General features: G+C 41.9%; 1 protein-coding gene across 1 annotated transcript in view; it reads right to left on the minus strand.

Annotated features, from left to right (window-relative positions):
* The window catches only part of TRPC5 (transient receptor potential cation channel subfamily C member 5), a 174,203-nt gene that overhangs the window by 34,641 nt on the left and 112,217 nt on the right, over positions 1-27,345 (minus strand). Inside the window, exons 3-6 of the mRNA XM_043896226.1 lie at positions 21,228-21,564; positions 19,509-19,648; positions 14,050-14,372; positions 2,606-2,801 (exon numbers count right to left, since the gene is read on the minus strand). Of these exons, the coding sequence (XP_043752161.1) occupies positions 2,606-2,801; positions 14,050-14,372; positions 19,509-19,648; positions 21,228-21,564 (996 nt within the window). The remainder of the gene's footprint in view (positions 1-2,605; positions 2,802-14,049; positions 14,373-19,508; positions 19,649-21,227; positions 21,565-27,345) is intronic.

Raw genomic sequence — 27,345 nt, forward strand, 5'->3', positions numbered from 1 at the left:
TTTCTTTTTTTTTTTTTGGCTGTGCTGAGTCTTCATTGCTGCAAGGAGGCTTCTTTCTCTAGTTGTGGCAAGCAGGGGCTACTCTTTGTTGCAGTGTACAGACTTCTCATTGTGGTGGCTTCTCTTGTGGAGCACGGGCTCTAGGGTGCATGGGCTTTAGTAGTTGTGACTCACCAGCTCTAGGCATAAGCTCAGTAGTTGTGGTGCACGGGCTTAGTTGCCTTGCCGCATGTTGGATCTTCCTGAACCAGGGATTGAACCCATGTCCCCTGTATTGGTAGGTGGATTCTTAACCGCTGGACAACTAGGAAAGCCCCATGCCACCTTTTGAAGTAGGAGAGATTTGTCTTCAGTGGCTTTCTTTCTTATAACCTTTCCCCCATGTCTAGGCCTTTCTAAAGACTGCATTCACTGCTGAAGTGGAGATATGGCAAGTGGAATCAAATCTACTTGCTGGTCTTTACCATGTAAACAGAACCAGATATCTTTGGAATCAGGATCCCATTGGAGCCAGTTCCAAATGGTAAAGACACATTTACAGAGGATCTCAAAGCAGCAGGTAGTATTCAGGGTGGTTGACTATGATTGTAGATGTGTGAGATGGTATAGACCCTATTAAGGACATCTCCCTGCAAGCCCCACCCCCAGCTCTCTCTCAAGCTGAGGTGTTTTCTTCAGGTGCAGCAGTAGGCGGCACTGAAATACAACTTGCTACCAGCAGGTGCTGACAAGAGAGCTGAAGTTGAAGATTTCTACCCGTCCTAGCAAAATGTCACCAAACTCAGTGGAAAACATCACAGCCCTGCATTAGGTGACAAGAAAATATCTCCCTTTTTCTCTGCCATTAGGAGCAATCAGCTGTAAGATGCCCAGGGAGAAAATGACAAATGCCTCAGCACAAATATTGCCATCTTTGGTAGGGGTAGGGGGTTTGGATAATAGGCATAGTGGTCGAAAAATAAACCCTTGAGATTCTATATGCCTTTCTGTCTTATAGAGACAGGTTAGGAGTGAGCATAGAGTGTTTCAGAGTTGTTGGTCTAGTTGGGTTTGGAGGGGGGAGAGAGAGAAAACAAACTATATTTCATTTCAAAAGCAACAGATGGAGAGAATTTCAAGCTAGAAAGGACCTTGAGAGCTGTTCATCTATAGACACTCAGACTCATAGAATATCAGAGCTGGCAGGGATATTAAAGACCATTGAGTCAGACATGCAAATGGCCAACAGGTACATAAAAATTTGCTCAACATCATTCTTCATCAGGGAAATATAAATCAAGACCAACAGTGAGATATCACCTCATACCAGTTAGGATGGCTATTATAAAAATAAAAATAACAAGTAGTGGTGAGGGAATGGAGAAAAGGGAACCCTGGTGTTCAGTTGATGGAAATGTAAATTGTTATAGCCACTATGGAAAACAGCATGGAGTTTCCTCAAAAAATTAGAAGTACCGTATGATCTGGAAATTGCACTTCTGTGTATTTATCTGAAGGAAATGAAATCACTATCTTGAAGGGATATCTGCACCTCCATATTCACTGCAACATTATTCACTATAGCCAAGATATGGAAACAACCTAGGTGTCCATTGATGTTGTTGTTTAGTTGCTAAGTCATATCTGACTCTCTTGCGACCCCATGGACAATAACCCACCAAGCTCCTCTGTCCATGGGATTTCCCAGGCAAGAATACTGGAGTGGGTTGCCATTTCCTTCTCCAGGGGGTCTACCTGACCGTGGGGATCAAACCAACATCTGCTGTATTGGCAGGTACATTCTTTATCACTGTGCCATCCATTGATATGTGGATGAATAAAGAAAATGTGGTATTTATATATACAACTAAACATCCAAATTCACTGATATCTAGTAGCCAGAATTTCTTTGCTAACACTTGCATTTTTAGAAATCATAAGAAAATAAGCTAAGGTTAGATATTTATTTTGACATTAAAAACCAAGACAGGGCTTACACTGATCCCATATCCTATATCTTCACCATTTTTAGTTTAGAGTAATGAACACTACTGATCCAAATGATAATATGATGGTCAAAAAAAGATTCAGCCATGGAACTCTACTTCAGAGTATCTCACAGTGGACTGTAGTCACTCATATATTTTTGATTAAAAAAAATACCACCCTCTGATAAAGTTGTCCTTGGCAATAAATAGACTGCTCAATTTTGGGAGAAAGGTGTCTACAGTGAAGATGGAGATAAGACCATCCCTCTTGCCTGAGAAATGGGTTAGCTCAATCAACCCTAGAGATTAGTGAGGGTACATGTTGTAGCCAAACTGCTCATACCTCCTGAGCTCTTCTTACCAAGGCAAGAAAATGGATTCAGAGATTTAAACATAATTTTAACAGGTAACCAGAAACTCTTATTCATTAGAACATTACTAAGATGCAAAGGACTAACAGTCCAAACTGCCTTAGAAAGAAATAATTCAATCTAATAACTAGAAAAGCTAGTGTAAAATAACTAAGGCAGATGGAGTGTTTCCTTGAGTTTCCAATGGGCTCCAGCCCACTGTGACCACTCCTGAAACCAGGGTACCCACCCCCCCTACCCACCACCTTGTAGCGCAAAGTGACTTACAGCAATAAGCTGGTAGGAGTTGTTCATCATGGCGATCAGCATGTTCAGCAGCACTACCAAGGAGATGACATTGTATGTACCAAACATGGTCGCTCCCACAAACTCTGTGAATTCATGTCTGGCTTTCACGTTGGTGACATAGAGATTTAAAAGGCCGAATACAGACCAGAAGAGGGACTGAAGGGTTTCAAAGAGCCTAAAAGAGATCAAAGAGAAGGTTAGTTCTCAAGGAGGAGCAAGAAAAAAGCAAAAACGTGCTTAATTAATAATAATTAATTAATAAGGAGGTTGCATCTCAGCAGGTAGAGTGATGATCTCACATATTTTGGTCTCTTCTCCAGCACAATCCACCCAAGTCTGTTTGTTCCCACTTCTATGTCTTATGCCTTGCCCTTCCACCTGGAATATCATCTCCTTCTCAATCTACACAGAATCTTTAATTTTCCAAGACTTATTTCAAGCACTACTTCCTCCACCAAACTTTCTCCTTTATCTTCAGACCATGTGACTTACCACCTTTCTAATTATATAGAGGCAGGAGTGCAATGGCTAAGGATATGGTGCTTGGGTTAGACTTCCCTGGGTTAAAAACGGCTCTGACACTTGCCAGCTAAGTGAACATGAGCAATGTAAACCATTTCTGATACTTCTTTTGTGGTTCCCACAGGGCCCAGAATGGTGCTAAGCTCAGTAGAGTAGCTTAAGGATTCTTGAATGAAAATTTATATGAATTGTTTTTAATGATATATTAGCTAACAATTACTGAGAATTTACTATAAAAGCATTTGTGTTGTGTTAGTTGCTCAGTTGTGTCTCACTCTTTGTAACCCCATGGACTGTAGCCTGCCAGGCTCCTCTGTCCATGAAATTCTTCAGGCAAGAATACTAGAGTGTGTAGCCATTCCATTCTCCAGGGGATCTTCCTGACCCAGGGATCAAACTAGGGTCTCCTGCATTGCAGGCAGATTCTTTACCATCTGATCCACCAGAGAAGAACCATAAAAGCATACTAAACATTTTACATATATTAACATTATGATTCCTATAAGACTGATATTGTTACTTCTGAGGAAAGAGAGGTTCATAGATTGAATAATTTGACCAAGCTATAAGTGCTGAGCCAGAATTCAAATCCAGGTACTTCTGACCTCCCCAAGCCACTGCATTATTCTATATTGGATAGCTTCATAAATTACTGTTTCTTCTCATAGTCTCCACATCCAAATATTAATATGTAACTTTTGCAAGGATATGTTTTGGGGGTCCAGGTTTTCTTTTGCATCATGTTCAGAACTTTGTGCATATAACAATACAAAGCAGCCAGCTCCTGGGCGGGCACTAACCAATCATTTCTCCAGCACATGAAAGAGGCAGAGAAGTCAAGAAATAAAACTTTGAGAATGAATGTAACTTTTCAATTCTTGAAAGGCTCAAAATGTGTTGTTTTTATAGCCCAGTGTATTTTGAGCAGCTTAGAGACAGGTTCTTGGGTTCATTTGGGGGTTATACGTGGGCAGTGTCTTAAAGATTTCCTCTGTCTGGGAGTGCTCTTCCCCCATCTCTGCATGGCTGTCTCCTTGTCATCACTGAGGTCTCAACTCAATCATCACTTCCTTAGACAGACTCCCCAGTGTCACTCCACCTAAAGTAGGCCCACCAGTTACTCTCTATCCTATTGTTTGGTTTCAGGTTTTTGGTAGCATTTAAAACTCTCTAAAATTATGTTATTAAGTAAATTCTGATTCTATGTTGATTTTCTATTCATCTCTACTAGAAAGTAAGCTCTATGAGAAAAGAGACAGGCATATAGCTACTATGTACCTGGCGTATAATAGGCTTCCCATGTGGTGCTATTGGTAAGGAACTTGCCTGCCAATGCAGGGGATGTAAGAGATGTGGGTTTAATCCCTGGGTCGAGAAGATCCCCTGGAGTAGGGCATAGCAACCCACTCCATATTCTTGCCTAGAAAATCCCATGGACAGAGGAGCCTGGCAAGCTACAGTCCACGGGATTGCAAAGAGTCAAACATGACTCAAGCTACTGAGCAGCACTATATCTGTTGAACACATGATTGAAGACATATTAATAATACAACTACTGTTATAACTAGATTAAAGGTGTATAAGGCTCCAAACCTGTTAATAATTGCATGTTCAGTAGGCGAGGGTTTCACAGTGAGGATTAGTTCATTTTGATGAAGCTTGTACTCTGCACTGGCCTGATTCTCAGGTGACCTCCTTTGGGACATGCATGTGGCCCTTCTTCATCTGTTAAATGGCTCTTTTCTAATCATAGTGGATAGCTCCCACTATCCTTTCAGCATCATATTACTTGAGAGCTAGCCAAGAAGGAAGAAATCTTTTTTTGTTTGATGAAAATAAGTGCCAGATGGTGAAACATTTGAAAATCAACAGTAAGATGAGAGTCTGGACTTCAGGGGCCAGAGAACAAGAACTAGAATATGGCAAGTCAGACCTATTACAGGATCTGAATTTTCAGGAGACTCTACAAGTCAGGGCCAGGCAATACAATGTGTCACATAGCCAGACAGAGTGTCAGAAATGGAAGAGACATGGGGTGCAGGAATCTGGTTCTGCTATGAAGGCCTATCTAGGACCTAGCAGTGTCCATTAGAAGTCAGGGCAGGCAGGAGGCCAGCAACGGCATAAGAAGCTAGCCCAGCAGCTGGATAACAAAAGCCAGGGAATATAGGGCTTAGAAAAACAGGAACAGCTGCAGCAAACAGGAATGACACTGAAGAACCAGAATCTCTGGAAGTTGAGTATCCTTGAATATAGAAAGCATTCACAAAGTGTTTGTTGATTGCATGACTGACAACAAGGCCACAAGCCAGGGCAAATATGTCATCAATATGCTGGCAGAGTCTTAATTCATTGGTTGCTTCTCCAGAATGGATGATGTTACTCTCCTCCACCCCCAGCCCCATAACAATTAAAATTGTAATGGTTAATGCTTAAGTGGAAAGTTTACTACTAGTCATTCCAATGACTGATACAAAGATTCCTAAAAGTGAAAGTCCAGGCATTTAAAATCTGTCCTAAACTGTGGTGATATTCTAGTCAGGGAGACCCTAGAGGTATGATTGTTTAACAGATAAGGAAAGGGGAGAAGACTGTTCCTCAGGTTTTGGTGGTTGTTAGTGAAAATACCCTTGACACAGGGCACAAAGTGTCATGATACAATCTGGTCATTAGGAGAACATGTCTTATTGAAAGGCATGCCCAGGTAAAATGGGTGATTGACATTTGGGGTAGAAAAGAACATTCTGGTGAGAGATCGATAGGAAGCTCCATGGCTTTTAGACTCAATTGAATTCGTGACCTAGGGGACCATTATGTGGTGGTCAGGTTCATAACATAATCATCACAGGGATGGAAAGACTTGTTGGCCAAACCCCAGAATCCTAAATGCCAAAGGAATACTAATTTGATATTAAAGGTGATGATTTCAGAGAAAACAGTGAGTTCATTTTCATTTAGCAGAGAGTCAACAAGTATACAGAACTTGCTGACTCAACAAGGGGCACAAAGTGAAGATACAGAGATTCAAGAAGACTTTATATTAACTGCTTGCAAGACAAATCCCTACCAGCTAGTTAAGAGGGGATTTGTGCATATTGGGAGCCATCCACAAATATTAATAGATCATGAAGCAAAGAGAGACTTGGTAGAATAAAGATAAGAACTATGGTCCTCATGACACTTGCTGAAAGTCTTATCTTTGAGATGAGTTCATCTTTCCAAAGGTAGAATGAGTGTAAAGATTGACCCCTATGCATTTCACTCTGATCAGTGAAGAAGTGGAGGATGTATTGGAAAAGAAAGGCTCCTTGGGAAAAAGCAGTGCCAAGTTGTGCTGATAACCCACAGGGAACAAAGGCATAGTCATATCTTGGTCATCCCTACCATTTTGAAGTTCACTGGACTTGGAAATTTCTTATTTCAACCTGCCTTTGACAAGTTTCTGACTCTGGTTGGAATGCTCCTACCATACTCCCAACCTGTAGCCTCCACTTCCATCCTGTCTTCTTCTCTCCCCAACTCTTGTTTGACCTGCCAGCCTCGCTAAAGCCCCAGCTCCTCTAAAGGCCTCCCCTGATTCCTTTCCTACAAGGTGGGGTCAGATGCTCCTCTTTTGTTCTCCCATAGCAGCCTAGCCTTACTACATAGAGGCACATATCACACTGTAGAGATAGGAGAGGGGAGTGGCTAAGAGCAAACTTTAAACTTCTGTACGTATTAATTGGGCTTCCCTGGTGACTCAGTGGTAAAGAACCCACCTTTCCATACAGAAGATGTGGGCTTCAATCCCTAGGTTGGGAAGATTCCCTGAAGAAGGAAATGGCAACCCCCTCCAGTATTCTTGCCTGGAAACTCCCACGGACAGAGGAGCCTGATGGGCTACAGTCCATGGGGGTTGCAAAAGAGTTGGACACAATTTAGCCACTAAACAAACATATTAACTATAAAATTTGGCAAAGTCACATGACTTCTTTAAATTTCAAGTTTCCTCATCTCTAAAATGGCCATTGGTAGGATAAGTACTAACTGCTAACTTTTATTGTGCTCTGTGTGCCAGGCACTGTGCTAAAGGCTTCTCATGCATTGTAATACTTGATTCTCAAAATAACTCTATGAAGTAGCTACTATTCTTTTTTCTCAGATAAGAAATTGAGGCACAAAGTGGTCACACAGGCAGAAAGTGGCAGAGGTAGTATTTGTACCTAGCTCTTTTGACTCTGGAGTCAAAACATTTAACCATCTTATTCTATCATGTCAGGTTCTGCATGTAACGCATTTGGCAAAGTGCTTGGCGTAGCAAAAGCATTAAAAATGCAGCTATCCTAATTGTTTATTTGTGTTCTCTGTTAGACTATGTGCTTCTGGATGACAAGGATGCCATTTAATCAGTATCCTTATTGCCTGGCAGGTAGGAGTTGCTGAATAAATGTTAGGTAAATCTATAAAAGATTATAGAAGCACTTAAGTAAGGAAAGTATGAATGAGTGGCACACCATCTTGTGATAACAGTAGAAAGGTTATGAATTGAATTTAGGAGAAAAAGTTGAAGACACTCAATAAGGACCTTTAAAACCTGGTCGGAACAACAACAACAACAACAACAACAACGACAACAACAACAACAACAACAACAAAGCCTTTGATGGGGACTGAGTTTGTATCCAAATAAATAAGAAGGGAATATATGGGCTGAATTTGGGTAAAGAAATCACCACTGATTAAGTAGGAATAGCTACAAATGAATGATGATGATCTACAAGGAGGTCCTAAGTGACCTGCTAGGTCATGGTTCTGACCTCTTTAGCTTTACATGTATCCATGATTATTGCAACTTTATACAACTAATTTTACACAACTTTACAAACTCAGTCTTACACCCACACCCTTGGATAAAAGCACAACCTGGAACTTGTATGCCTAGATTAAATTTCTGATTCCACCACTACGACCTGTGTGACTGGGCAGTCTGATTAACTTCCTTGAACCCTAATTTCTTGATCTGTAAAATGGATAATAATAGTAGTGCCTACCTCATAGCACTATGAGGATTGTGAGGATTAAATGAATTAATTCATATCAAGCTCATTTTGTAATAGTAACTGGACCCAGCACTCAGTAAATATGCTATTTTTAAGACTATTATCAACCTTCCACCTAAATACAAACTTGTTGTTTCATGTTTCTCTCTTGTCTTCATAGATTATCATTCATTTTCACATCTAGTTACAACTATGTTAGTTGCAATCATAGTGGACATAATTTTTATATCTTTAAAAACCACACTTTTCATAAATGTAATTTTAAGAGCCACCCAATATTCTACCCAGTGAATACCAAGCCTGAATGACAGTTTTATCAATGCTTTGGATGAGAATAGGTGGCAAGCTTCTTAGATCTTCAGAAGACACAAGATTGGGAAGAATAGCTAATTGGATGACAGAAACAAGATTCAGAAAGATTTCAATGGCTTGGAGCAAGGGGCTAGAACTAACAAGATGAAGTTTAATAAGGATCAACGTAGAGGTTTGTTCTCTGGCCAAGTGTCCACGTACAGGATGAGAAGGGAGGAGAAAGGCAAAGGGTTGTCACTGACAGCAAGTTCAAAGTGGATCAGCAGAGTGACAGAACTGGCCAAATACTTCAGCCATGTGAGGGAGGGCAGAAGGAAAAGTGAATCTTCTAGAATTAAAGATAGGGTTGCTACTAGAATTCATTCTTTCACTCAGTTGTTCAATGGGCATGTTGAACTCCTTTATGTCTTAGGCCCCTCTGTGGTAGGAGCAAGGCCTGTAAAGTGGGAGTCTCAGTCTGGTGGGTTAGAGAGGCAACAAACAACTAAAATATAGTAATTATTACATTATTATTATTACTATTACCTTTATTATTATAAGTTAGCTTTTAAAATGGAGATGTCCTTAGAATGCCATGGGAAACACAGAAGGAGCCTGTAACTGAGAGTGGGGTTGAAATGGGTAAGAACAGCCTTAAAAGAGCAGGTCAGACTTTGCCAGACACTTGAAGGGGCAGGGAGAGCTGTTCAGGCTGGCCAGGCAGGGATGGACATTCCAGGCAAAGAGGATGGTGTGCGAAGTACAAAGGACTGTAGGACCAAGATGCTCTCCTGAAGTTGGGAAGAACAAGATGTTGGCTATGGAGGAGAGGAATGAAAGGCTGGAAAGGTGGGATCCAGATTCCAGGGCCCTGTGCACTATAGGAAAGAGGTGAATTTTACAGTGGAGAGGATACTGATACCAGGTGGGCAAGAGACCAGAGGGTGATGAGATAAGACTGGCACTTAGAGACTTCTGTGTAGCAGGTGGGAAATTGTTTGAGGGGACACAAGACTGGAGGCAGGGAGACCAATTAAGTGTGTAGCAGTTTGGGGGAGAGATGATGTAGGCCTGAAAGAAGACAGTAGTGTGTGTGTGTGTGTGTGTGTGTGTGTGTGTGTGTGTGTGTGTGTGTGTGTGTGTATGTGTGTCTACACAGAGAATGGATTGAAGAGATATTTAGGAAGTAGACAAAGCTGAGTGTGAGACAGGATGTGTTGCTTGAGAGAGACAGGAAGAGTCTTAGATGACTCCTAGGAGTCTATCTAGTATCCTTTAATGAGATGAGGAGTTAAAAGGGAGATGGGTTTGGTGTGGGGACATAGAGCTAAGGAATTTATCTGTGAATGTTGTGTTTGAGAGGCCTATGGAACAGTGTGGAACAGCCAGGTGTGTTCAGGAGGCATCCAGAGTTGAGGGCCAGGACCTCACAAGGACAAGAGGACCACCAAGTCAGCTTCTTGCCACTTCCACCCTGTTTCTCTCCCAAGTCCCATGCCCTCAGAGGGTACCTTCCCAATTGCTCTCAACAGTGGATGAAGGCCAGGTACCCCCAGTATTGAATACTGAACTCAAACCACCAACTGTACTGTCAAGCAGTTGTCACCAAGGACAACCAGGTCTCCCTAAATTGTGCACCCAGGAAAGTTCTTTTCTTTTTTAAGCTGAAGAATAACAATAATAACTCTAGAGAATCAGAAGGAAAAGGGTGACAACAAGCAGATGCCATAGTTTACATCAGGTCTGTTCACAGGCTCTTTTCCCCTTCTCTAAAAATGGAGTCTTTCTGACAGTATAAGTAGCATGTATTTTAGCAGGTATTATAAATGCCTGAGTTGAGGCATTTAAAGGAAAACAGAAGTCAGAGCTCTGTGCAGGGGAAAAAAACCAACACCTAGAAGGGAAGTTGAGGTAACATTACTGCTGCTTTGGTCCCAGCATGACAATGCTTCTTCATACCTGACACCCCAAGATATAATTTTGTGTACGACAGGTGTCCATTCTTGTCAATCATCCCTGCTGGGCAAGTGATGGGAGCAAAATGTCAGTTGGCAACAGGGGTGTTAATAATCACTGCTGACTTATAAGGAGACATTTCATAAACTTCCTCAGCAGAGTTCCCATGAGAGGGTAATTGGCAGGGACTTAGCCTCCTGGAATGCACCTTGCATTCACGTGTGCATCTCTGTCGAAAGCTTTGATGGGAACAGATACCATCTTCTGGTTCTCAAGCCACTATAAAATGATTCTTTGTATTGAAAACAGGGTGATGTGAGTTATATCTCTAGAGTAATGCAGGAAAGGAAATAGTTCCTAGTCAAGAGGCACTAGAGAGGTGAACAGTTGCCTTTGTCCACTCTTGGTTGGCTTCACCAAAATGGCGCTGTCATCCCATTTTGGCTTCTTTTCCCCTTTCACATAAGTCTGGTTTCCCCATCCAAGATTTTTCCCTGAGCTCTGGGAGGAGAAGCAGGGAGTGTGGCCTAGTGGAAGGGGTGGGTGCTGGAAAATGGGTGATAGGACAAGCCAAAATTTTCCAAACTTTGTTCACTGGAACAGCATGTTGGTAAATAGATTTGGGAAAACCTCTCCCTTTGCTGTAGATTCACAATGGAAAGTCTCTGAGAAGCCCTGCAGTGGCTTAAGCCCTTCTTAAACTTGTCCTAGGGACTTCCCTGGTGGCTCAGAAGGTAAAGAATCTGCCTGCAATGTGGGAGACCTGGGTTTGATCTCTGGGTTAGGAAGATGCCCTGGAGAAGGGAATGGCAACCCACCTCTAGTGTTCTTGTCTGGGGAATTCCATGGACAGAGGAGCCTGGTGGGCTACAGTCCATGGGCTCACAAAGAATCAACACAACTGAGTAACTAACACTTTCACTTTTCACTTAATTTTTCCTAGCATTTCCAAACCTCACGCAATCAGAAATCTTGCTTTCATGTCTATTCATATCCCCATGAATGTGAATGGTTATTTGTCATCCATTTTAGGAAATGTTGCTAGAGATCAATGATAAGGGTTGGCTACATAGCATTGTTTTTTCCCTTTCTCTATTGGTACAACTTGGGGCCAAGCAGAAACCTTTTTCCCCCCTTGGCCTTTGTTATTTAACACATTTCTAGAATGTCTGAGTACATTGATCTGCCCTAGTTTATAGAGTTAAGGGGGGAAATTGTATCTTAACTTAATAACTAGGAATCCCTCCTGACCTTGGGGTCATGACTATGATTACCAGATGACTGGCACTCTCCAGAACAGGGGCTAGAGATAGACAAGGTGTAGGACCGTGAGTCTGGCGTAAGCTCAGAACTGCTCCTAGAACCTAACACATTTCCGGATATGTGCTTATTTTCCTTCTCTTGTCTGCTTCCCCTAACAGTGATGTTTCAGAAAATAAAAGCCATTCTGGAGGCTTAAAGGTCCTAGAGAAGTAGGTGTTGAGTTTATAAAGAAAAGGCACAGGGGTTCCATACTGGAGGCAGTGGAATTGTGGACAGAGAATCATTATCTGTCCTCTATGTCCTGAGTGGGAATAGGAGATATTTCCAATCACTGCTTGGTGCCTTGGTACATCTGAAACCTTAAAGTAACCCCAGAAGTTGAGCTGACTCTCATCTTACTCTTTGCCTGTCTCCTCTCCATCTAGGAATCAAAAATTCACCATCCACCCGCCCTTTTAGTTATTAATATTTTCTCTTCCCAAACCCCATGTTTCCATGAGCCAGGGCTGTTTGAGCAAATCCCATTTCTCTGACACCACCTAAGGGGTTCTTAACTGAATTCCCATCTGTGGGAATGAGGAGATATTTTCCCCTCATACTACCAATTCTTCGACACCAGTTGGATGCCCTACAAGCCAGCTCAGTCAGTTCTGACACTCCTGGGGAATAACATCAGATTCCACAGATTAAGAGCCCAGTCCCACAAGACTGCTCCCCTTTCCGGTTTTCCCAGATGTCCCCCATTCTTCTGACCAGCTGGCTCTAGGTGGAGCTCCCCACAATCCTCTCCTTGGATTTGATTAGTTTGCTAGAGTGCCTGACAAAACTCAGAGAAACATTGAAATGACTAGATTACTGATCTATTATAAAAAGACACAACTCAGGAACAGCCAGAAAGAATATGCATAGGGCAAGGTATGGGGGGCAGGCTTCCCTGGATTCTCTGATCACCCACTCTCCCCAAATCTCCACATGCTCACCAACCTGAAGGCTCTCCAAACCCTGTCCTTTTGGGTTTTTATGGAGAGTTCATTACACAGTCGTGCGAAGTCGCTTCAGTTGTGTCTGACTCTTTGCGACCCCATGGATTATAGCCCACCAGGCTTGTCTGTCCATGGGATTCTTCAGGCAAGAATATTGTTGCCATGCCCTCCTCCAGGGGATCTTTACAACCCAGGGATTGAACACACATCTCTTACATCTCCTGCATTGACAGGTAGCTTCTTTACCACTAGTGCCACCTGGGAAGCCCCCATTACACAGTCACCATTGATTATATCATTAGCCATTGGTGTGTGCATGCATGCTAAGTCACTTCAGTCATGTCCGAATCTTTGTGACCCTATGGACTGTAACCCGCCAGAATTCTGTGCCCTCCAGGCAAGAATACAGAAGTGGGTTGCCATGCTCTCCTCTAGGGGATCTTCCCAACCCAGGGATCGAACCCGCAACTCCTGTACTTAGCCATTGGTGATTGAAATCAATTTCCAGTCCTTCTCCCCTCCCTGAAAGGAAGGTTTAAGGGGTGAGATTCGAAGTTCCAACCCTCAAATCACATGGTGATAACTGGCTCCCATCCTAGGTGAGGTCCAAAAGTCACTTTGTTAACACAACCAGAGACACCTTTGTGGTTCTCATCACTTAGGAAATACCAAGGGTTTTAGAAGTTCTGTGCCAGAAATGGGGACAAAGAACAAATACATATTTATTATTATAAATCAAAGTATCACAAGATGCATTCAGGTAATTTTGCATCCTTCCTTTTTCTTTGTTCTTGATCCAGAACAGTTACATTAGCTTCGGTGATTACTTGTTGAGAGGTATAGCCTTGCTCTTTCATTTCCTTGGTTAGCAGTGCTTTTTTGAGTGAGGGATTATTTACTCCTGTCCCGTAAATTCCTTGGGGCTTCCCTGGTGACTGAGATACCAAAGAATCTGCCTGCAGTGCAGGAGACCCAGCCAGATATCCTGGAGAGGACATGGCAGCCCACTCCAGTATTCTTGCCTGAGAATTCCATGGACAGAGGAGCCTGGCGGGCTACAGTTCATGGGGTCGCAAAGAGTCAGACCCGACTAAGTGACTAACACTTTCATTTTCATGAATTCCTTTAAAAATATTAGATGTGACCAAAATAATTCAGAAGTAACTCTTTAGATGAGTTCCTGGGAGCCCCTGTGTGTTTGTCTCTTTCCTCCCTCACCTAACTCTACTTCCTCTCCTAGTCTCCTAGAGTGATCAATAAGTGAGCTCTGTGTGCACTGTCAAGGGGCAATGGCAAAGATATGGATTGGAAATAGGGCAAAGAAAGAGAAAGCAGACAAAAGGCAGAAGAGGAGAGGGGGGAGTCTTACGTGGAGAAGGCATTGTTCTGTTTCTCGCATCGGATCCCCTTGCAGTTGTTGGGCTCATCGATTGCTCTGGTCTCATAATAAAAGTAAAGCTGGTTCAATCCATTGGCAAAAGCCAGCAGTACCAGGCAGTAGATAAAGAGGAATTTGAGGATATCGAGCAACATGCGCCCCAAAGAGATCTGCAGAGGCCCTAAGTGGGAGTTGGCTGTGAACAGGGATATGAGACGCAACGAACTTAAAATGTTGGATATCGCAAAGAGAGCTTCTGCAATCAGAGTCGGGTGCCACATTTCCCATTCTTCCCTTGGACGGGAACCATTATACTGAAAGAAACAACAAGTGCACAATATGAGAGGTACAGCGAGCATTTAGAAAACTTTCCCCTCTTTCCTCCCTTCTGCACCCAAATAAAAACATCAAAGTAAGCATCAAGCATTCATTTATACAACAGGCCCCCATGATTGGCAGTACTGGTCTTTTTTTGTCCCACCCAATCAATACATGATGCTAATAACGCTCTTCCTTCCACTCCTATCCAAATATATACTCAGTGCATAGATGTAGAAACATGAATTTCAGAGCAATCATCTCGAGTAACAACCTGTGGTTTATCAACAGACATTTTCAAAGTGTGAGTTGACCAGATTGATGGGGAGTGGCCCTAGAACAGAGCCACAGGTGTGCCCGAGGTCGTGGGGCCAAAGTACTCTGCTTCCTAATGAGATTGCAAACCAGCTTTGCTGCCCAAGCCCCGTTTTGTGCTGAGCAACACACACAACTTGCAGTTACTGAAGGACATGGGGTAGGTTCAGCCTCCTCAGTGTGCAGTGTTCACCTTGACTTCCCTGCTGGCTTCAGTTTGGGGCTGATTGAGCATCCTTAGAGGGTCATTACTCAGAGTTTTCTGCCGATACTCTTTTCCTCTATGCGATTACAAATGGCATGTCAGCCTCCAAGGCAATGAATTTAGTGCTGCTCACCAAGTGGTGTATGGATGTATTTTATTGTTGCTTTGATAGTCTTACAAGTTGGAATGTTCCTTTAGCATAAATGATGGACCAGGGGGTTGAACGAGGAGGAGGAGCCAGGATTTCTGGGGTTGGCTGCCCATGTTCCAGTCTTCCCTGAGCTTTCAGCTCCTAGAACATTGGAAGTCACCTTGTGGAGAGATGGCTTCATTGTGAGACCTGAGCTCCAATTTAGCCTTTGTCACTTAAAACTGCCCCTCTTTCTCTCATTTCACCAGAAAATGAGGATAATATCTACTCCTACCCACTGCACATGTCTGATTATGTACCCATATGTGAAAGTCTGTGTACTCCATAAGGAGAGATGTTATGGAAATACAAGAAATTGCTTTTTACCTTCCCCAAGACAGAAGTAGATTTTGCCTGGAATACAATCTGAAGCATATTGCCTTGAACGCTCATCTAAATATCACAATTTCTCAGGACTAAATGTAAACAACTTTCCTGAGAAAATGTTGCATTGGGGGCCAAATTATATTGTTAGCATTTCTAAAATGTGCCTCACTTCCAACAACTGAGGAAACTGGTGTTGTTAAAATCATTTGTGTGTATCCAATATTCCTCACTGTCAGAGGAGTTTGGAGAAAACTTGCCACATGTGTGCTTCTATTTCAAATAGACTTGAGATGGCCAATTGGTTTTATACACTTTTGGCCAAATCTTGTATCTCTCCATTTTTGTTTCCAAAGGAAACATTTGCTGCATAGTTGTGAGAGGTGGACATTGTTATGCCTGTTTTACAAGTGGAGGAACTGAAATCCAGAGAGGCAGAGGGAGCTGCTTAAGGTCACACAGCAAGTTGGTAGCGGAGCCAGGACTAAAAACTCAGGCCTCTAAACACTCAGTATAGCACTATGTCTGTGAAATGTTACTTCTATAATAGTCGATATCACAGTGAATTTATTAGATAGGCCTTTACGGATTTGGAGGTCTAGTGAATGATGCAGATTCTTTGTTGATAACAAAACAGACCTCCATTTTAAAACTAGGGATTATCAACTGGAACATGCATAGCTCATCATTTAGGGTTTTCTCACTCCACAGTCACACCCATAACCACAGGGAAGTGTACTGTCCATGAGTTTGCATTGCAGAACAGTCACAAGTGTGAAAGATGATTCTCATGGCAAATCTATGCTTCATGTATGTATTTTTAGAGAAAAATACTAAGAATGTGATAGCAGAGAGTAAACTTGGATCTCATTTAGCATAGAGGTCAGCAAACTTTTTGTGTCAAGGGCCAGATAGTACATATTTTTGGCTTTGTGGGCTACATGGTTACTGTGGCAACTACTCAACTTTTTTCTTCTAGAACTATATATTTTTTTATTTTGCTATACCAGTTCTTAGTTATAGCACATGAGATCTAGTTCCCGGCTCAGGGATCAAACCACGGCCCCCTGTGTTGGGAGCATGGAATTTTAGCCACTGGACTGGTGGCTCAGAGGGTAAAGAATCCACCTGCAATGCAGGAGACCCAGGTTTGATCCCTGGGTTGGGAAGATCCCCTGGAGAAGGAAATGGCAACCCACTCCGGGATTCTTGCCTGGGCAATCCCATGGACAGAGGAACCTGGTGGGCTACAGTTCATGGGGTCACAAAAGTGTCAGACACAACTGAGCGACTAAGCACCAGGGAAGTCCCTTCTAGAACTATAATAACAGACAATATATAAACAAACAGTGGCCCCAGCTTGGCCGGCAGCCCACAGTTTGCTGAGGTCTGACTGAGCACAAGTGGTTTTCAAATCAAATTGTGTTCCTTCAAGCCTGAGGGTTCAATAGAAGCATCTGGTAGTCACTGTGGAAACCAGAGAGGAGGCTAGGAAGAGTCATTTCTCAATCCAAACTCATTCCTTTGAGCTCCTTAGTGCATTTAAATTCTGCATAAGTTTTAACTTTAAGATGTGGTTCCATGGGAAAAAATTAAAAGGTTGAAACCCATTGATCTAGTTCCATCTTAGTTTTCAGAGGCAGTGTCTGAAGCTCCTAGAGGTAGAAGGATGGCCTGTGGTAATCCAGCTTGTAAATATCAGAGCAGGGATTACCTTTGGGTTTCCTGACTCTTGAGTGAGTGATATTGGGAGATAAATGGTTTTTCTTATATTCTCGGAGATAGAATGCTGCTTGAAAATTGGCCTCTATGCCTTTCAAAAGGGTGTGAACTCAAAAGCAGAATATGAAAAGGGTTGGCCAATTGTGGGAACCCAATAGTAATAAAGATGGGGAGGTGTGTCTTCATTCAAGCATTGGCTGGAGAAAGGGTCACAACTCAATGGGTATCAAAGTTCAGTTTAGTCTGTACATATGGAGTAAGGGAGTGCTGGGATAAATCTAGGTGGTGCTATTCTAGAAGACACAAAGACAATTACTCTCCATTTTTAGTGTTATCTTGGGGGCACTGAGGGCTAATATGTTTGTTCCTTTTGAGTACTTTGTTATGTGCCTTTTGCTTCTTGGTGTTGTAGGCCATGTGAGGTAGAGTGTATATACACATATAGTTGACTAGTTTTTCACTCTAATAAAGGATCTTCTCAAGGCCAGTTTCTGTCATGGTGTGTCGTACTGCCTCAGTGCAATGATGATCTGAAATTTTTAAAAGGGCCTGGGACCAGCCTTGTGTCTTTACTTCATAGAAGTTGGCTCAGCCTACTTGGTGGAGTTCATTTCAGAATGATGCGCCTGCCTGCACGAGTGAACCCGGCTGCCCACTGACAATTTCTCATTGTAAATCCAGTCTGCATATGGCATCTCTTATTTATAAATTCTTTGTTGCAAAGGGCTCCGACTTCTTGGCAAATGTCTTTATTTGAGTTAAGTATTTGTCAGTTGAGGGGCATTTACTCAGCTTAGTGAGCTGATTTATCCTTACACTCCATGGTGAGGAAGAATCTAGTCCTTGGAAGGCTTGCCAGTGAAGGTGGACAGGGTATGTGATTAACTAATGTTGGGCATCTATTGACACAATTTCACATCCCCAAGGGTTAATCCTTTTGATCATTTATTCTACACTTCCCTGTTTAAGCAGAACTCACCAGTTTCTAGATTGATAATGTATTGTCCCTCCAGTGTATAAATACCACTTCCAAAGGAAGAATTTTTTTTTTTTGGCAAACAGTGTTACTTAGTCAGCTGAGTGCCAGAATGACATGGATTTCATCCAGGCACATTAACCAGAGATTCAAACATTTTCCTTACCAGCTTTTTCTTGTAAGGAAGTTGTAAGTATGTGTTGAACGATCACCACAAGTATAAGCATACTCTTCAGCTCCTTTCAAAAATGTTTCAGGACTGCATTCAATATTCACGCTCCATGTAACTAACTCCCAAGGTCTTAAAATTTATGCAATATGCATATTAGAGATGTAAAAATAAACTAAGTTGTTGGCGATTTGGGGGACAGCCATATTCCCATTCTAAAACTCCTTCATGTGGGATTTCATGCCAAAAAGCATGACTGACTAGACAGTCTTGGAGATGGAGTTGTCAGCTTTTCCTCATGCTGGAGAAGTTCACTTCAGGGTAGAGACAGTGCAGCCATTCCAGTATCTAATGAGCACCAAACCTGAACTCAGAGCCTATGACCATCCAGCGTGAGGTGCTGGACATGAAACTATTTCACAGGATAATGCAGGCTGTACATTATGCAGGAAAAAACATCAAGGTGGGGTGTGTGTGTGTGTATGTGTTATCTGGATTGGTAGAGACATAGAGTGGGTGATACTCAAAAAGCTGGATTCATAGCAGCTTGAATGATCATCCCGGTGATGGAAGTGATACAGCAGGCAAAGACTATTAAAGATATATGTCTCACACAGTGAAGTTTCTAGGGTTCTGCTACCTATCCTATGAAGAACACTTGAGGGAAGTGTGAATATTTGGTTTTGAGAAGAGACAGCTCAGCAGGCTATGGAGAGATAACTTCATATCTGAAGCACTTTTTGGAGAAGGAACATCCTTTTTCTGTTTGACCCCATGGTGAGGAAGGATTACTAATGGATGTGTCACAGGAAGAATAATATTAGAAAAATATAAAGTAGCACTTTTTAATGAAGTGACAAGAGTTAAGAGAGGCTTTTGGAAATTCAGTGAATGTCTTGTCTCTGCCTCATGCAAACATCAGTGGGCTATCCTCTTGGCGAGGATACTGAGAGAGGATGTAAACACTGACTGAGTGGGTGGGCAGCTGCAGACCTTTTACTGTCAGAGTTGAAGAAGCTAAGAATTCATTTGCAAATTGCTCCATTCTCCACTGTCTGGTTAGGTGGACACTGCTTACAAGCCATTGAAAGAATGTCTATTTTATGGTACCTTTCCACATGGATTGAATTGAACGGTTGTTAGCACTTGCCCCCTAAACTCTTTGTGCTCCCGTAGCTAAAGCTTACTGTAAACAAAATGATTAAGAAAAATAGCAAATATTCCAAGTTACCTTGACATAGGCTACAATCTTCAAGGAAATAGTTGCCAGGTAGAGTGAGTTCATTGCAAAATCCATCAGGTTCCACCAGTCATGGATATATTCAGTAAATCCACCATCCCACATTTCCTTTATCTCCCCCCAAATGAAACCTGAAGAATGGAGGCAAAAGGTTTATTGCTTCACAGCATCAAACTAGTCATCACAGTAGGATCCACCAAATGAAGAAAGAGGAAATCAATGAATGAATTGGGAGTCAGTGGAGCCCCTAGGGATGGTAGTAACTTTCTTCTTTCTTTGCCATCTCACCACTCTGTCTTGAACTTACCAAACTGGATAGACTTTACCTAAAGATGCCTGTATGTTATGGTTTTCTGAATGCTACTCACTTTTATATTGTTACTATAGTTACTGGAATGCTGCTGCAATTTAGGGTGTCTGATTCTACACTCTTCCCATTTTAGAGTGGGAGTAATTTAATCAATGAATTAATTAAGTATCAATATTATCCCATATAGTCCTTAGTTCCCACTACATATGTCTGAGAGGGAAAACTTCTCAATGACTTTTGAGGTGTGCAAGCAGGCCATGGTCCAAAGCACTGGATGTTGAGGCTGAAGCTAGGCAATGGGGACCAGAATAATTTAGAATCCTCCTTTCTCTTCTCTCCTCTCATTGTGTGTGGGTTTCATGGAATTCTGCCTGATGAAATATTAATAGATGTTTCTTTAGCCTTGGTATGTGGAAAGCAGTAAAAGGAGTGGCTGTGGTCTAAGGTAGTACATCTCAGACTTTAAAACAGTGGTCCCCAAACTTGTTGGCAACAGGGACCAGTTTTGTGGAAGACACTTTTTCCACTGACCAGGATGGTGGTAGGGTGGGGTAAGAGATGGTTTTGGGATGATTCAAGTACATTACATTTATTGTGTACTTGATTTCTATTATTTATTACATCAGTTCCATCTCAGATCATCAGGCATTAGATCCTTTAGGTTGGGGACCCCTGCTTTAAAATACATGCGAATTACATGGGGATTATGTAGATTCTGATTTCACAGACCCAGAGTGAGACTCCCAATTCTGTATGTCTAACAAGTTGATGCTGACATTGCTGGTTTGGGGACCTCAGTTTAAGTATCAAGGACCTGGAGGGTGGCAATGCACTGGAGAGTCCAATGCAATGTAATTATGCCTGGAGACTTCTGGCTAAGGCTGCTTTTTTACCATGAATTGTGTGAATTTCCTAAGTTTCCCTCCTGGTTGTGAAATCAGTATCCAAATAGGATGTGGACCCTGGATAAGTACAGGGATCATTTAGCATAGTCATAGGAAAGCAGCAGATTTGGGTGGCATCCTGTCAGCCCTAGCGATGGGAAAGAAGGCATCGAATAGACTGTTCAGCACTTGCCTTGCCCAGCCTACCTGATCCTGCCCTGACTAACAGTTGGCTTTCCCTCTAAACCCATTGATAAACAACTTCCTTGTCATTGACGAAGTTAGGTTAGTTGAAACAAGCCCTGGATACACTGCCAATCTCATGGCAAGCCCTGTGACAGCAAGCAACCCAGACCCAGGGGGAAAGGAACCACGTTTCTGAGATTCCCAACAACTACCCCACTGCACAGAGGGAAGGTGCCTTAGTTCAGGGCCAGTCCAACTGCCAATTCCAGTAGTTTCTTTAGACAAGACCAGCAGGCAGTCTGGCCATAGCTTCTGGTCCCTGTGACTCACCGAGAACCCAAGGCAGTATCATCCACTCCACGACAGTCGGGGGAGGTCCCTGTACGTGGAGGTCTGTCCTGACGATGTGCTGAGAAGCCAGGAGAAGCATGAAGAGGAAGGTCAGATATGACGCTGTGTGGCAGATAAACTTGATGAAGGGTTTCTTGATGAACAGCCCAAGGTTGCTCCTGGGTGAGATGAGATAAGCAATAGACAGCATGGGAAACAGGAACCCAATGGTCATGCACGTCAGAAGCTTGACGACCCAGTGTTTCCGCCGCCATCCAGGGAAGCCGTCGTACCACAGAGTGGCAAGCAACTGTTGGCAATTGGGCTGGGCCACAAACTGGGAAAAGAAGAGAACAAGTCAGGCATCTGGGATGGCTGGGAGGAGGTCTACCTTCATAATCGCTCCCCTAGTTTACAGCCAGCTCATGGCCCACTCCCAGAGGAGGCCTGATTTCCAGGGTCCCACAGGTGGGTCTAACCTCAGAGCCAACTCTACACATCAAGCTAGGAAACTTAGGGTTGATGATTTGTTTCCTACGTTAAACAAAATAGCTCTGGTCTGTGCTTTGGCGTATGTGCCCCCCACTCCCCACTTTCATCGTATTAGAGAGATGCTGCCTCAAACTTGGCTCAGTATCAGAATCATCCAGTGAACATGAAAAAATTCCTGATTCCCAAGTCACACCCTAGACTGACTAAATGAGCCTCCTTTGGGGAGTACAACCTGGGCAACTGTTCTACAAAGCTCTCCTGGGAATGTACCTGCCTGTTAGCAGAGAATCATGGGGATGTTTCATTTCAAGTGGATTCACTTTTACTTATTCCCCCAGCTTGCATGAGATCATCAACAAGTGTGTACTTTGGGCAAACACAAACTGGCAGTGAATAAGCTCATGCCCGTGGCTATGGTTTGGAATGGAAATGAGTTCCCTTTTTGATGATTTTTTTCCCTCCTTATGGTTCTGAGCACCTCTTAGCTAGCAAAGAATCAGGTTGCTACTTTGCCATTTAATACCTTCTCTAGTCCAGACATGCAAAGGAGTAAAATATATTTGGGGGGCCAGTATTATAAGATGGTACCTAACTCAGCTGGGATTTTACTTACAGGCAATCTACAACGTGTCAGTGATTAATAGTTAAGAGATCATCAGCATTGCAAGTCACCCTCTGGCTGCTACTTCCTAGTAAGCAATTCAACAGGGAGCTCCACTGTCAGAAGTCACTTTAAATATTGCCTTCATCTGATTGCTGCAGCTTCCCATGGAAAAGGTTAAATGGAGCTGTACCACATAGTTTTCTGGTACAAAGGAAATAAAATTCTTCCATCATTTACCTGACACTCAAGGTAAACTAGCCCAAATTTATTGTTAGTATGTCTGTGAAGATCACCGGCTTCCCACCAAAACCATTCTCCCCTTCCTTAAGCACAGGGTGGACTACATTTCCCAGGCTCCCTTGCAGTAAGGCATGGCCACATGACCAAGTTCTCAGTAATGGAATGTGAGGAGAAATGATGAGTGGCATCACAAGGCCTGACCTATGTAAGTCCCCTATGTTCTCTCCCCCTTCTTGCTGACTGGGATCTGGTAACTCAGGGTGGTCCAGGGGCTTCTGTTAGCCTTTGTCCTTTGATGACCATGTGGAGGAGAACTATCTTGCTGACCAAGAGTATCTGTCTTGGACAGTTACATAACTGAGATAATTCTCTTTGAGCCATTCTCCATTTTTGGGTCTAGCCCACCCTAAAGCAGTTTACTATTGCAAAATTACAAAAAATAAACTCTAAAGTCTTTTTATCATGAGGTCTCACTTTTTCAAAAGATGTTCATGATCCCCCTTATATCCTCACATCTCCTTTTCACACAATCACACACAAAATGACAAAATCCTATACAGTCCCTTTCTACTCTTCTTGGCATTATAGCCTGTGCCAAAGCCTGGGGTGAAAAGGTCCTAGAAAAGGATACAAAAAAGTAGAAGGGTAAAGCAAAATATTTGAGTGCAATGGGAAAACCACTGGGAGCACACAGTTTGGTGAGGGAGACAGATATATAAAAAGACAGTTATGAAATTATGAAACAGTACAGTAAGGCCATGTAAATGGATGGAAAACAAGGCATAATGGGAACACAGAGGTAGTGCAAATCTGCTCAGCAAAGGCTTCCTGGAGAAGGCAATACTGGAATGGAGCATTAAAGGATGTGTAGAAGCTGGCTGCGTGTAAGGGAGGAGAGAGGAAGAAAGTAAACGACTAAAGTAGAGGGGATAACACGACCAAAGGCATAGAGGTGAAAATGAGCATGACTGGTACAGGGAGCTATAGCAGTCTGGGGAGGCTGATGCTTAACTGCAAGGCTCTGGATGGCAAGAGATGAGGCTGGAGAGGTAGGCAAGGGTTACAGAAGATCAAAATGATAGTCTTCAGCCATTATAAAGAGTATGACTTATTTTAAAAGCAATGGGAAGCCATGAATGATAGGGGTGTGTGTGTGTGTGTGTGTGTGTGTGTGTGTGTGTCTGTGTGTGTGTGTGTGTGTAGAGCAGTAGAGTAGTTTAAACTATAGACACTTGAGCTAGATTGCATTGAGTCTCTCTGTTCTTAAAAGTCTTCACCTAAAGAATGGAGTTAATAACAACATCACCAAGAGAGGATTCGTGTGAGGCTTAAGATCAGTTACCACACAGGAAACACTTAGAACTATGTCTAGCACATAGTAGAGTGAGTGAGTGAGTGAATTCACTCAGTCATGTCCAACTCTTTGAGACCCTGTGGACTGTAGCCTACCAGGCTCCTCCATCCATGGGATTCTCCAGGCAAGAATACTGGAGTGGTGTCCATAGGTTTGTGGATTTATCTCTGGGCTTTCTATTCTGTTCCATTGATCTATATTTCTGTCTTCATGCCAGTACCATACTGTCTTGATGACTGTGGCTTTGTAGTAGAGCCTGAAGTCAGGCAGGTTGATTCCTCCAGTCCCATTCTTCTTTCTCAAGATTACTTTGGCTATTCGAGGTTTTTTGTATTTCCATACAAATTGTGAAATTATTTGCTCTAGTTCTGTGAAAAATACCGTTGGTAGCTTGATAGGGATTGCATTGAATCTATAGATTGCTTTGGGTAGTGCAGCCATTTTGACAATATTGATTCTTTCAATCCATGAACACGGTATGTTTCTCCATCTGTTTGTGTCCTCTTTGATTTCTTTCATCAGTGTTTTATAGTTTTCTATGTATAGGTCTTTTGTTTCTTTAGGTAGATATACTCCTAAGTATTTTATTCTTTTTGTTGCAATGGTGAATGGTATTGTTTCCTTAATTTCTCTTTCTGTTTTTTCATTGTTAGTGTATAGGAATGCAAGGGATTTCTGTGTGTTAATTTTATATCCTGCAACTTTACTATATTCATTGATTAGCTCTAGTAATTTTCTGGTAGAGTCTTTAGGGTTTTCTATGTAGAGGATCATGTCATCTGCAAACAGCGAGAGTTTCACTTCTTCTTTTCCTATCTGGATTCCTTTTACTTGTTTTTCTGCTCTGATTGCTGTGGCCAAAACTTCCAACACTATGTTGAATTGTAGTGGTAAGAGTGGGCACCCTTGTCTTGTTCCTGATTTCAGGGGAAATGCTTTCAATTTTTCACCATTGAGGGTGATGCTGGCTGTGGGTTTGTCATATATAGCTTTTATTATGTTGAGGTATGTTCCTTCTATTCCTGCTTTCTGGAGAGTTTTAATCATAAATGAGTGTTGAATTTTGTCAAAGGCTTTCTCTGCATCTATTGAGATAATCATATGGTTTTTATCTTTCAATTTGTTAATGTGTTGTATTACATTGATTGATTTGTGGATATTAAGAATCCTTGCATTCCTGGGATAAAGCCCACTTGGTCATGGTGTATGATTTTTTTAATATGTTGTTGGATTCTGTTTGCTAGAATTTTGTTAAGGATTTTTGCATCTATGTTCATCAGTGATATTGGCCTGTAGTTTTCTTTTTTTTGTGGCATCTTTGTCTGGTTTTGGAATTAGGGTGATGGTGGCCTCATAGAATGAGTTTGGAAGTTTACCTTCTTCTGCAATTTTCTGGAAGAGTTTGAGTAAGATAGGTGTTAGCTCTTCTCTAAATTTTTGGTAGAATTCAGCTGTGAAGCCATCTGGTCCTGGGCTTTTGTTTGCTGTAAGATTTCTGACTACAGTCTTGATTTCCTTGCTTGTGATGGCTCTGTAAGATCTTCTATTTCTTTGTGGTTCAGTTTTGGAAAGTTATACTTTTCTAAGAATTTGTCCATTTCATCCAAGTTGTCCATTTTATTGGCATAGAGCTGCTAGTAGTAGTCTCTTATGATCCTTTGTATTTCAGTGTTGTCTGTTGTGATCTCTCAAATTTCATTTCTAATTTTGTTAATTTGGTTCTTCTCTCTTTGTTTCTTAATGAGTCTTGCTAATGGTTTGTCAATTTTGTTTATTTTTTCAAAAAACCAGCTTGTAGCTTTGTTGATTTTTGCTATGGTCTCTTTGGTTTTGTTTGCATTTATTTCTGCCCTAATTTTTAAGATTTCTTTCCTTCTACTAACCCTGGGGTTCTTCATTTCTTCCTTCTCTAATTGCTTTAGGTGTAGAATTAGGTTATTTATTTGGCTTTTTTCTTGTTTCTTGATGTAAGCCTGTAATGCTATGAACCTTCCCCTTAGCACTGCTTTTACAGTGTCCCATAGGTTTTGGGTTGTTGTGTTTTCATTTTCATTCATTTCTATACATATTTTGATTTCTTTTTTGATTTCTTCTATGATTTGTTGGTTATTCAGAAGCATGTTATTTAGCCTCCATATGTTTGAATTTTTAACAATTTTTTTCCTGTAATTGAGATCTAATCTTACTGCACTGTGGTCAGAAAAGATGACTGGAATGATTTCAATTTTTTTGAATTTTCCAAGACCAGATTTATGGCCCAGGATGTGATCTATTCTGGAAAAGGTTCCGTGTGCACTTGAGAAAAAGGTGAAGTTGATTGTTTTGGGGTGAAATGTCCTATAGATATCAATTAGGTCTAGCTGGTCCATTGTGTCATTTAAGGTTTGTGTTTCCTTGTTAATTTTCTGTTTAGTTGATCTATCCATAGTTGTGAGTGGGGTATTAAAGTCTCCCACTATTATTGTGTTACTATTAATTTCCTCTTTCATACTCGTTAGCGTTTGCTGTACATATTGCAGTGCTCCTATGTTGGGTTATCTTTGACAAAGGAGGCAAGGATATACAATGGAAAAAAGACAACCTCTTTAACAAGTGGTGCTGGGAAAACTGGTCAACCACTTGTAAAAGAATGAAACTAGAACACTTTCTAACACCATACACAAAACTAAACTCAAAATGGATTAAAGATCTAAATGCAAGACCAGAAACTATCAAACTCCTAGAGGAGAACATAGGCAAAACACTCTCCAACATGAATCACAGCAGGATCCTCTATGACCCACCTCCCAGAATATTGGAAATAAAAGCAAAAATAAACAAATGGGACCTAATGAAACTTAAAAGCTTTTGCACTACAAAGGAAACTATAAGCAAGGTGAAAAGACAGCCCTCAGATTGGGAGAAAATAATAGCAAATGAAGAAACAGAGAAAGGATTAATCTCAAAAATATATAAGCAACTCCTGCAGCTCAATTCCAGAAAAATAAATGACCCAATCAAAAAATGGGCCAAAGAACTAAACAGACATTTCTCCAAAGAAGACATACAGATGGCTAACAAACACATGAAAAGATGCTCAACATCACTCATTATCAGAGAAATGCAAATCAAAACCACAATGAGGTACCATTACACGCCAGTCATGATGGCTGCTATCCAAAAGTCTACAAGCAATAAATGCTGGAGAGGGTGTGGAGAAAAGGGAACCCTCTTACACTGTTGGTGGGAATGCAAACTAGTACATCCACTATGGAAAACAGTGTGGAGATTTCTTAAAAAACTGGCAATAGAACTGCCATATGACCCAGCAATCCCACTTCTGGGCATACACACTGAGGAAACCAGATCTGAAAGAGACACGTACACCCCAATGTCCATCGCAGCACTGTTTATAATAGCCAGGACATGGAAGCCACCTAGATGCCCAT

The sequence above is a fragment of the Cervus elaphus genome, chromosome X, assembly GCF_910594005.1.
Source record: "Cervus elaphus chromosome X, mCerEla1.1, whole genome shotgun sequence".
Classification (NCBI taxonomy): domain Eukaryota; kingdom Metazoa; phylum Chordata; class Mammalia; order Artiodactyla; family Cervidae; genus Cervus; species Cervus elaphus.